General features: G+C 41.7%; 1 protein-coding gene across 1 annotated transcript in view; it reads right to left on the bottom strand.

The window, feature by feature from the left end:
- The window catches only part of cdk18 (cyclin dependent kinase 18), a 39,387-nt gene that overhangs the window by 11,567 nt on the left and 15,764 nt on the right, over positions 1–12,056 (bottom strand). Inside the window, exons 2-3 of the mRNA XM_034868511.1 lie at positions 10,911–11,046; positions 2,065–2,201 (exon numbers count right to left, since the gene is read on the bottom strand). Of these exons, the coding sequence (XP_034724402.1) occupies positions 2,065–2,201; positions 10,911–11,028 (255 nt within the window). The 5' untranslated portion in view covers positions 11,029–11,046. The remainder of the gene's footprint in view (positions 1–2,064; positions 2,202–10,910; positions 11,047–12,056) is intronic.

Genomic DNA, 12,056 nt, shown 5'->3' with positions numbered 1-12,056 from the left:
ACAAATTATATAATATTGAATAAGACACCCCAAAATTAATGAAAGTAGAGATTTGTACTTGGCAAAGAGCGTTGTGTGGAATCAATCATGTTATTTTGGGTGATTAAAAAGAACACTGATATGGGAAAACGGGTCAATTTGACCCGAGGACAACATGAGGGTTAAGTGTTATGAAACCAGTTTAGGGACTTTAAAGAAGTGGGCGTGGTTAGGTGATTAAGAGAGACAGACTGTTTGTGTGATGCTGATTTAGCCAAAGCAGCAGGTGTGGAGATGAGATTCAGCTGGAGATTGTTTCCAGCGGGAGTCAATCAGGGAAACGGCGTGTTAACGGCTGCAAACCACACGCTTTCTAAACAGAGAACCCTATCAAAGACAAACCCACTGAAAGACTGTTTTTTTCTACAACACCACTTCTGTAAATACTTTTAAAACCTGAACTACAACAACAACAACAACTACAAGAGCAGTAGTAGGGACTGGCCCTGCAAGGACTGGCTGGGTGAGTCAGTTTAACACAGCACATACCACTTTTAGGTAGGAAAGTATACACTCATCCAGCCCAGTTAAGGTCAATTCTCACGTTGACATCCAGAGAGAAAAGGAGACAGGGGATTGATGATAGGAGCTAAGTTAGCCTTTAGTAGATGTGTGTCTTTGTTACACAAGCCCCAGGTTAGCTTAACTTTGTAAGCTAAGCTAGTCATCATTGGTGCACTAGGCCCAGAACACCTCCACAGGTGTTGTTACCATTACTTTTGATTGACTGGACCATTGCTTGGATTGACGTTGAGTGGAGCTATGCTATGCTATGCTATGCTAAGCTATGCAAGGCACACCATACACAATTCTGAGAAGAGGCTAGTTGGTCAAAAGGGAAATAACCTGTGTTATTGTTCTATGGATGTGCATGGCCTTTAAAAGGTGCCCTGCCACACAAAACCTTTTGACATTTTTGCCAGGCTCTCATTGGATGGCGGTTAGCCAATAAGAGTCAAGTAGCTTAGCTCATTGAATATGAATGAGAACTGGCACCAATTGGGCTGCGTCTTCCTGCAGGCTTTCTATACCACACTACAATGGCTTGAAATAAGGTAATCAAGGTAACCAAGGCCTTTTTTCCACAACAAATGTTACAGAGTAATGAATACGTGTGACAGGGCACCTTTAGATGTTAAGAAGTCATTAATGTCGGGCTCATTTATTACAGTTACAAGTCAAGTCTGGACTTGTAAATGCTAATGAGTTAATAGATACATTTTGGTCTGAATGCTCTTTTCCAGAAGATGCTGTAAATGGTTGAACTGTCCATTGGATACGTCGTCCTGATGAATTAGGAAACACATTAGCTACAAAGGCATTATAAACCAACTAAAGAGATTTTTTAAATATCTAGCAACCATAAAAAGTGTCTTTTATTAATGGCTTACTGATCTATAAATCGTTAATTAACAGATTAAACGAGCTATTAGTTACAAATTCTAAACCCTTTTTATAAGAATGATGTTCATTCATTTCCTGTGCTTGTTGACTGAAGCCATCAAATTGTCTCAGCTCTCTCACTGTTACATTATTTCTGTCTTCACACACGTCCGTCTGGCATAGCTTCACTCGACTGTCTGATATGAGTGGTGTAGAAAACGAGACAGACTTATAGTGAATCACACTCGCTCCACGGGGACTTTTGAACTCTGTCACATTTCTAATAAAAACGTCTGGTGCATTGGGGAGAAAAGCGCCCGAAGTGACTCATCACTCATTGAGCTGGCGTAGAATAGAATAGTGGAAATGGAAAAATTACTCCTGGGGAAGAGTTTGAAAACAGGAGAAGGAAATAATTGATGATATCTATGGCAGACTGCTTTAATGTGCACTTTAACCTTGACAATTTCCTCTCAGTGCTTAATCTACAACATAAATCAGTGTGGAAGAAAAGCGTGGCAGCATGTGACTGCAGCGTCAAAGGAAATCAAAGTGAACTTTTTTTGCCTTTTAACTTTACCCCTCATCAGTCATAATGACCCTTGTCCTCCTGCAGCTGCTCTTTAGACCTCTGCTACTTGCCTCCATGGAGAAACGTCTGTGCTGGGCCTTGCTGTGGAAGTGAAGGTGTGACGGAGATTGAGCTCCCGGTGTTGTTGGTTCAGGGCTCGAAGGACTGGCATCATGAGACGGAGGACCCAGCCGGTCTGGCGTCAGGCCTGACGGAGGACAATCATAATCATGTAACAACAATCACTGGCATAGATTCTACAATCCCCGGAACTCAACACGTCATAGCTCATTTATAACTGGTTAAATGTGAGTCACGTGATCTTTAAATTGAGAAGGCTGAATCACGACACATCACTTCCCACTCCCAGAGTTATCCTTCCTGTCCAGATTCAATGCTACCACATCTTTAAATCACTATTAGTATTAGTCCTTTTGGTGTCTTATCCCGGTTTGGTCTGGTAAATTAAGCTAAGTGTAAAGACGGCTAAAAGCGAAGGGGGGCACGGGTAACGTTACGAATGGCCGCTGTTCTGACTCGGGTGCCTGGGTATGTTTCCCGACGGTTCAGTAAACTGCCGTTGGCGTCCTTAGGGCCGGATTTAGCCAAGTGCTGACCGGGATGGCTAGAGCTGGCTGGGGGCTGACTGTGGATATGTCCCCGGGCCAGGGCTGTAATGATAGTGGATGGCTGCTAGCTGGCTGGGGGGCTGATTGTGAATGCTTGTGAAAAAATAAATATACACATATGTAAGCTAACTAGAGCTAGAGCTAGAGCTAGAGCTAGAAGCCACTTAGCTTAGCTAAAGACTGGAAACCGGGGATAACCGCTGGCAAAATGCACCAACCAGCACCTCCAAAGCTCACTGATTAACACCTGCTATCTTGTATGCCTAATCTGTTAAAAACTACATGTACATTAAAGTAAATAGTAAAGCTGCTCAGACGTTATTATAAACGTTTAGACTTTATTTTTTGTAAATGTAAAGATTCCGTATTCACTTTGTCATTTCACTGGGTACTTAGCACACACTGAACAAAATGAAAACAATACAAAAATCTCATCAGTGCAATACATAAAAACAGAAATAAATACTACAAGTTAAAACGTATTTTTAAATCTGTATAGATTTAAATCAGACAGAACAAGCGATTGGTGGTGGTGGCGCAGTGGATATATATATATATATATATATATATATAGCTCTAGCGTCACATTTAGGCTATACTGTACGTTTATTGGCTACAAAAAGCTGGTTGCGATTGTTAGATCGGACTCAGCTGTTGGTTTTCAGAGACGGGGCTCATCAAGACTACAGAGGAGATCATAGTCCAGCGGCTTTGATGGATACAATGGACTTTGATCCTTCATCCTACAACGTTGTGTGCGACGTGTGTTTGATGCCTGGTCGGTATGAATGCTCCCTGCTGTGAGATTTCAGCTGCAGTTTCATCTCCCTTTTTAATGGCAAGTGCTGGCCGCCTCACCGGTATGGCAAGTGTGGGATGTAAAGTGCACACGCATGTGTGTCTCCATTTTATCCGTAGCTTTCAGGAGTGTCAATTGAATGTCTGTGTTACGACCGTCGCCTACTGTGGTGAATCACAAAGCGCTTTAAGTTCTTGTTTCCATGGGGATACTGGCTAACAAGGGAAGCAAATCTCGTGTTAAAGTAGGAAGTGTCATCTCCTTAAGGCCTCCCCCTCAACACACATTCATTGTGTACACACAAACATACATATTAACTGCATGACCTATGGCCTCCCTTACACTACAGGAAATTTAACAGTGTTCTATTAATCACAAATATACACGCATACACACACACGCACGCAGTTATATGAATGATAATAAAAAGATAAAGAAGGCCGACAAAGCCAGGTGGTGCTGAGCCCTGTTCAAACCCGGCATTAAAATGCGTCTTGAGTGACCACTTGTGATCGGATCTTTCTTCCTGCTCTATATGCTAATAAACATGTCCATCATTTGCGTTTGGAAAGACCAAATGAGGTGTTTTTAACCGGAGGGAGACAGCGATAGTAATATACCTTTTGGTTAGTTTGGCCAAAAAAAACACAGACACATCGCTGGCAGTAATTATAATGAAATTCAAAACACAAGACTCACTCTGAGTGTTTTTTGTGACATGTAAGATGAAGCTTAGTGCAAGTCCAACCAGGAAGACTGTCTTAAGGCTCAGACACACCGACCCGACGGCCAACCGTCTGCAGAAAAGCCGACTCGGTCAAAATGTAATACGAGTGATGTAATACGTCTCCACAACAGCAGGTGGCGGAAATCTGTATTGTCGCCCAAAAAAATTACAACAGGAAATCACGAAACATCTCTCTAGACCTGGTCAACACAGAGCACGCTGTCGTCAGTCGTCGTTTTTATCAGAGAGTGTTGATAGAAGTCAAGAAGGATCGTTGTTGTCATTACTTGATGCACGGAAGAAACAGCGATGGCTAGAAATGAGAAGATGCTGTCGTTGTCAGCTCCGGTTTTCTCGTGCAGTGATTCGCTAGTCAAGGGCTAGCACTCAGCCAATCAGATTGGCCATTGGGTCCGACTGCCCACTGGTCAATTCCACAAGTCAAATCGGCCAAAATGGATGCCGACGGCTCCTCCGACTAACAGACCAAACAGATTCAAGTCAGCAACCTCGCCAGACTGTCCGACGACATCTGACAGCCAATCATCCTTTCTTTCTCTCTCTCTCTCCTGTTAGGGGCGTTTACAATTCTAGTTAAACTAGTCAAATAATGCCGTAATTGCTTTTAGCTAATCGTATTTATGCTTTTCAATATCTGAATATATTCTCCTCGTCGAGTTCGGCTGTCATTCAGTGCGTATGTCCCGAGCCTCCTCCACCCTTTTCACCTCCAATTCGTCAGTTTTGGTGCTCAGGTCTGTGCTCCCCTCGTCATCCGTCCATCCTGAGCTCAGCTGTTCAGATCTTATTCACCACCACCAGTGTCTAGACTCCATCGAGGGAGCATCTAATTCTGCTCACGGCTTCTCTACCCCTTCAACATGATGACGTCACGACGGGTCTAAACGCTAAAGACGCTCTTGTTTATCATCTGTTGCACATATAAATATTTCTGAGTGTCTCCTGATTTAAATACTTTCAGAATTCAAATTAAAAATACCAAAAAATGGCTAAAATATATAGAGCAACCTACAGTATAAGGCCGTAGCCCCACCTCACGTCACTTTGGAGCGAGTCCTATAGCTACTTTTAAAAAATGCGAACACTGCCCAGACCACTTTAGCACGTTGTCTGAGCTAGCGCTGCAATTAACAATTATCATCATTATCAATTAATCTTACGATTTTTTGCTGGATTAATCGTTCGGTCTATAAAATGTCAGAAAATAGTGAGAAATGTCCATACCAGTTTCTCAAAGTCCTATGTGATGTCCTTAAATGTCTTGTTTTGTCAGTCCAAAGTTAAAAAATATTCAGCTTAATAAAAGATTTTGAAGAAAAGAGCAGGATCTACTATTTAAGGAGGTTGAAAACTGCCTTTTCTGGCATTTTTTGCATGAAAAACAATTATTCCATTATCAAAATGGTTGGCGATTATTTTTCTTACGCTTAGTCGACGTATCGTTAGTCCGAGCGATCTGATTACAACGCGTCCTCAACGCGTCTCGGGTGCGTTCACACCTGTACTGTAAGATGTTTATGCCAAATCAGGAGCCTCAGATGTAAAAATGCCTGGATGAGTTTAACAAGGCGTTTTTAACAGAGCTACAGAGAGGCTTTTAAACAGGCTACTTTGTGTCTGATTGATCTAAATGGGCTGGGGGGGTTGAAATAACTTTCTGTCTGCTAGGCATTTGATTATCACCGCTGCAGCACTCCTTTGATCTCCCGATGCTAATTAGGGTCAGTGAAGGCGACACTGACATGAGCGCACACAGTGCCTGATTGTTAAGATGTCTAGCAGGCATCCATCCATATCTTATTATGAAAAACCCAATCAAGTAGGCACGTTTTTGTTGAGTTTACATCTAAAACTGTGGTTAAAGTGAGCAGGAAACGGGCAGAGAGTCTGGAAAGAAACAACCGTGGAAGCGTGTTGGGGAATAAGCCTCACAAATAATTGCAGAATTTGCCCCCAGGCTTATTTTGAGAACATTTTCATATTGACAGAGTTACACACATTTTATTCTCCCATTGCCAGACCTGCTGTATCTCCCCAGCGCTGTAGAAATAGGTCTGGCTAGACCACAGATACATTCAATGATAGAAGAAGAAAAGAAAAAACTCTGGGTTGTTTGCATTTCTTTTAAAACCAATCACAATTGTGGCTACGCTCCGCATGCAGCGACAGTGGCTCTGCAAAATGGTCTCATCAAAAAAAAAGAAAAGAAAAGCCCCTTCTGACTAGATCAGTGGTGATGAAATCGTATGTGTGTTAGTGTGTTGGTGTATCTTCTGTGTGTAGTTGTTTGTTTGTGCAGCCTTAAGGGATGCTAATTAGTTCACCGTGCTCAGTGATCAGAGACTGATTGACTTTCTCTGTGTTCATCAGTCTGATCCAGCTGCTCTTGTTTTTAAATACGAGAAATTGTGTGTGTGTGTGTGTGTGTGTGTGTGTGTGTGTGTGTGTCAGCTGTGTTGCTATTAGAGCAAAGTAAAGCAGGCGTGGAAGCAGAGCAAGGAGTATTGAAACCTTTCAATTAAAAACAGTCCTATATTTTCAACGTGGTAGTTGAGTGTAGCCAGAAAAAGTGAGCGTCATCAAGCAATGACAGTTAAGTTTAGGTACCAAAAATGTTAAGTTTAGGAAAAATATCGTGATTTAAGCACTCCCTGGGTAAAAATGTTTTCTTTTCGCTACAAAGTGAACTCCGCTCTCCAGCTTAAAGCAGAAAGTGTTTTAAGTTGACACCATGTTGTGCTGAATTTAATTCTTGCAAGTTTTCAGTTTTTTTCACAAATCAGACCCTGCTAGTTCATATTCATCTTAATGCATTTTATATAACATTTATAAGATAGCTTTGCATATCTTGTCAAGAGTGAGATAAGACAATTGAGCTAGCAACACTAGAGCTTGAAGGGATTAGTTAGTTTACTCAAAACAGGGGTCTACGCTAGCCTAGCTCTCTCAAAAGATTAAAATAAATAAATTAAATTTATTTCCACGTTTTTTTTTTTTCCTCTCACTACGTCTCTGTCTGGTAACCTCTTTCCTGACATTTAGGAGTAGACAGTGACTAAGGGTGTCACACTTCAATTGAAATTAAGTCACAATCTTGACTATTGATGTAAAAAATGGAATCACCGATACTACCACGCCCCCATGTCACATCCGGTCTGCTTGTCAAGCCGAAAAAACACATATGTTGAAAGTGTTGCGAGTCAGTCAACCTCCTCTAATGTAGCTTCAGCTACAAGATAGCATGGATCTGCAGATGCTGGAGACCCATCGACAGATCTTGAGCCCCCTCCTCTTTCACTGATGTATTCAACAGAAAAAGCCCCAGTTTGCAAGCTCTGCTATGTGCCTGTACTATATTCTGTGTGTTTACCATTGCACATTAGCCTAGCGACTAATCCTCCTGCTTATAGCTTTATCCCAACAAAACCGCACGGTTGAATTTGAGCCTGCATGCACGTTTTGTAGCCTAAACAGAGCAGCTTATAAGGGATAGATTAGAGCGCAACAAGTTAGTGGACTGTCTTCCGCTGAGTCACCCTCTGTACCATGGGTCTGCTCAGCTGCTGTGCTGGCTCGATGGTGTGTTAAGCACGCAACTGGGGCCTTCATGGCCTAATCCTAGTTGGGGGCTTCCTCTGCGTGGTAAGAAGTGTCTGCCTTCAGGATTGTCGGTAAACCTTTTTTTTCAACAAATTTTCAAGTTTCCAATTGACTGAAGATATCTTATTGTTACATTATGTTGTTAATAAATGTTTTAAATTTGACAATGTAATGTAGTACATTGCAAACGAAGGTCAGACATTACATTACATACAAGTCTAGTCTAGAAATGGCATAGCAACCTGTGCTTTAAAAAAAAGGAGTAAATAAATGGAGAATTGAATCTAACCGTAACCTTAGAATCGAAGATGTAATCAAATCGATGAAACCCCCAACAGTAAGGCAGACAGATGTACGTTGGGTGGTTAACCTACGTACCTAGATGTTCCCTCTTCACACAGGAGGAGGCAGTTTGGTTATGTTTAGGCACAAAAACTGGCTAATTATGTTTAGAAAAAGATGGTGGTTTGGGTTAAAATCCGACATTACTTCACTTCCGGTTATGCATGTGATGCTGAACGTGATGTGACTCCATTTAGGGCTTGGCTATATGTCGATGGTATGTCGATATCTAGATTTGAGGCTAAATATCATCTTAATTGTTGAATATCATATGAGAGGGATATGACACAAGTGTTGTCTTTCCTGGTATAAATGCTGCCTTACAGTAAGGTGATTTACGTCCCAGACTGTTCTAGTGGTTCTTTCATTTCCCTTTATTCTATCCATATTACTAGTCTTGTCACAACAACAAATTCACGACAAATTGTTCCAGAAATGATTGAGATAAAAGATATTGTTGTGGAATCTCAGTCTCTGTTAACAAAAAATGCACTGGAATAAAACAACAGCCAAACACAATCAAAAACAATAAATAAAATGGAAATTAAAAGCCATACAAGCAAAACAATAAATAAAATGGATATAAAAGAAATTGCACTCAGATATGAAGACATAAAGAGTGCCAAAGAGATAAAGCTGATGCCTCAACAGGCCATATGCAAAAAGGCTTTTTAAAAATAATTTCTCCAGCATGAAGCATTGTTCACATAAAGCAAAAGTGAATGCAGTCTACTTCCACAGCAGGGTGTGCACCAAGGACGAGAGACAGAGAGAGTGTTCATTCGTCGAAATGTCGGCTTTTTGATGAAACTAAAGGGCAGCATCTCTTTAGCAATGAAGCAAACTACACTGTCTGTGAGTGCACACCATTTGTTAGTTTAGATCTCAGAGCTCCCAGCATGGTTAACACATCTTTACCTTTCTTGCTTTCCACTTGATTTACTTCTCTCCTTCCACTGACTTTTATGCATTAAATATCAATACGGAGTATCACATCTAAGCTTTATTTCCCACCTTAAAGCATGAAGCATGAACAATAATGCACAGTGATGACATGCTGATGAAAGTGTTTAACCATCCTGGTAGCTCTGAGATCTAAATGTGCATGATGTTTTCACGCAGTTCGTTGTCGTTCCATCTTTTTGTGCTAACTTCACAGTCAAACTCTGCATACATACATAATGCAGGGACACTCAAATATTTCCTTTTTTAATGTATTTAGTTCTTCTGCATTATCTACCCTTACTTATCCCACCATAACCCTTGTTTCTCTTTGAAGACTGCTGATCCTTCGTGGCTAAGCTCCGGTCATGGTACCAGTCATAGCGGGACAAACCCTGGTGAATCTGCGAGGGTCCGCTGCAGACACGGATAGAAAGAAGGAAGGCTTTTGTGTTTGGTATTAAAAACCAGAATGAGATTGCCCTTTTTGCTCTATTAATAGACATGAGCCGTTTATTCATACATGGATCGAAAGACCCTAGGAAGTAAAGGAGCTCAGGCTTCAGAACGTCGAACATGCTTAATTAAGCAATGGTTTATTACACCTGCGGAGGAGGCCAGGTTTTTGGCTCAGTTGATCGGTTTGGAATAGCTTCTGCCCTGATATTGATGAAACTGGTGGAAGATGTAACATGAGCCAACGAAGCACCCATTACATTTTTGGGGAGGATCCGATTCACGGGGCGGCTACAACTGTTTTTACAGGCATTAGTAACCAATGGCGCGGTGAGAGTTTTCCAATAGATGGGGCTTCGGCTTTATAAGTAGTTTTGTGTAATTTGTCAGTCTCTGTTTTGCTAACGTTTGTAGGTGCAACCCGGGACGCTGCAGACCCAGACTCTCTCTAGTTTGTGGAAGTGAATATCACTTTATGTTTATAGTATTACCGTTACACTAACCTGACGAGCCAGATAGGTTGTTAACGCAGAACCATCTAAGAAGCCGTCATCGGAATCCGATTGGGAAAGGCCCGGCATGTTTAAAAACAAATACCTGGCAGGTGATTAGTTGAATCATCTGTGGTATGTATCACGTTCGCCATTGTTGTTTTGAATGAACAGTTGCGGCTGTCACACACATGGTCACACACATGGTCACACACATGGTCACACACGCACGCACCTCCTGCCCATACTGTAGCTCCCCTCCAGACGATGATTGGTTTGGTTTGCGGACACAAACGCTGACTTAAAGCCTGACAAGATATTTGTGTGATGTGATTTTGCGATTCTTAAGCGATCTCGTGGAAAACCAGCAACAGTGCAAGGCAAGCGTTACACTGCATCACCCTCAAATTGCGCACCATGCAAAGTTTATCGGTGGTCCTGACAGCCAGATCTTCTGGTAGAGAGTTAACAATAACGCTGACATGTGGCTGTCTGATGATACAGAGGTTACGTTATGTGCTGTGCTTGGTTTTCTTGTACACAGCTAGCTGTGTGGACTTACCCTGCAGAGATCTGAGGAGCAGTTAACCACAGTCTTAATTAATCGTTTAGAAAGCCAACACAAATAAAGGGGAAGGTGACGGACATCCGGCCGAATGAAGGCCATCTGGTGAAATTTCCGACGGCCCCTGAACAATATTGATATTATAATAAAGTGTTTTCAGATTTGCATATCATAGAAGATGGACAGTTTTAAAAAGGAAGGGAGTCACATGGCCCGGTTATCAAAACAAAGAACAGAGAGGCTCAGATTTCAAGACACAAAGAGCGAGTGTGACTTCATGCTCTACCCAGGATGCCATCACTCCACTAAATTTTGACATAACAAATAGAAATTAGGGGTTCTTACCCTGAGCGTGCCGTATGTTGAACTGGTTTATCTGCTCAGTGAACTCGTTCTCCTCAATGGTCTCAGTGCGAGGAACAGAAAGAGAGAACCGCCTCTTAAAGTTCTTCATCTTGTTCATGTTGCTGAGGTATAGACTCTGGGATAGGAATAAAGACACAAAGAGAGAGAGCGACGTACACCAAAATATATACAATCAATATTCCATCAACACAGTCTTTGATGCTTTTCTTAAAAGACAAAATAATGTTTACATATAGTCATGTGAAACTACAGACAGAAATAAAAATTTCGGGGAATGCAAAGCATGTTCGAAAAACAGATTTAAACAAGATGTACCACATATATCATAAGAAACTTAAGTTGAAATGCTCCGTGACACAAACTGCCGAGGGCGTTGTGCCGCTTAAACGAAGACAGTTTTTTTTTTGTCTCATCTGTAATGAGGCAGAAAAAAACCACGCAGGAGAGCAGCTGATCATTACATTCCTCCCCCAGTAGGTTACACAACCACAGGCAGCCCTACTAGTTAGTGGTCACTTTCTTGCACTCGTCCTTTTGTTCTCTTCATCTTCTCCGTGTGCTGCAGAGATTGGTGTCACAGGGTCACCGTGATATTTTATCCTGATACGGGTATGTGCAAATATGCGTCCGTCTGTGGTTCTGCTCATTAATGTGAAAGGCTCAGAGACATGTAGAACCGCCGCCTCTCAAAATATGAGGAAAAATATTATATATATATATATATATCAATCTATCACATAAAATGTTTAAAAATAAGAGAGTTTCCAAATGAGTCAGATTTGACATTCGGTAGCCGACAGCCCATATGTGAAGCAGGAGCAGCCGTGTGTGTGTGTGTGTGTGTGTGTGTGGGGGGGGGGGGGATTCTTCACAGTGCATACGTACCAAAAACCTGAATGTAAAAATTTGCTTGTTTACCACAAAAAACAGGCCTCATAGGGCACCTTTAATCAAGTAATCTTAGGTTTTATCACTTACTAGTGGTTTAAGTGGAATAGATAAACTATTGTGAAATCAGATTACGGCACCAAACAATTAATGCACTCTCATTTCTAGAGGCAAAATAGACCTGTGTACATGTGTAAGCTATGCACAAATGCTTGGGTTTGGGGGGGGGGGGGGGGG

This window comes from Etheostoma cragini, chromosome 4 (genome assembly GCF_013103735.1).
Source record: "Etheostoma cragini isolate CJK2018 chromosome 4, CSU_Ecrag_1.0, whole genome shotgun sequence".
Classification (NCBI taxonomy): domain Eukaryota; kingdom Metazoa; phylum Chordata; class Actinopteri; order Perciformes; family Percidae; genus Etheostoma; species Etheostoma cragini.
This window is presented reverse-complemented; position numbering and strand designations above follow the sequence as displayed.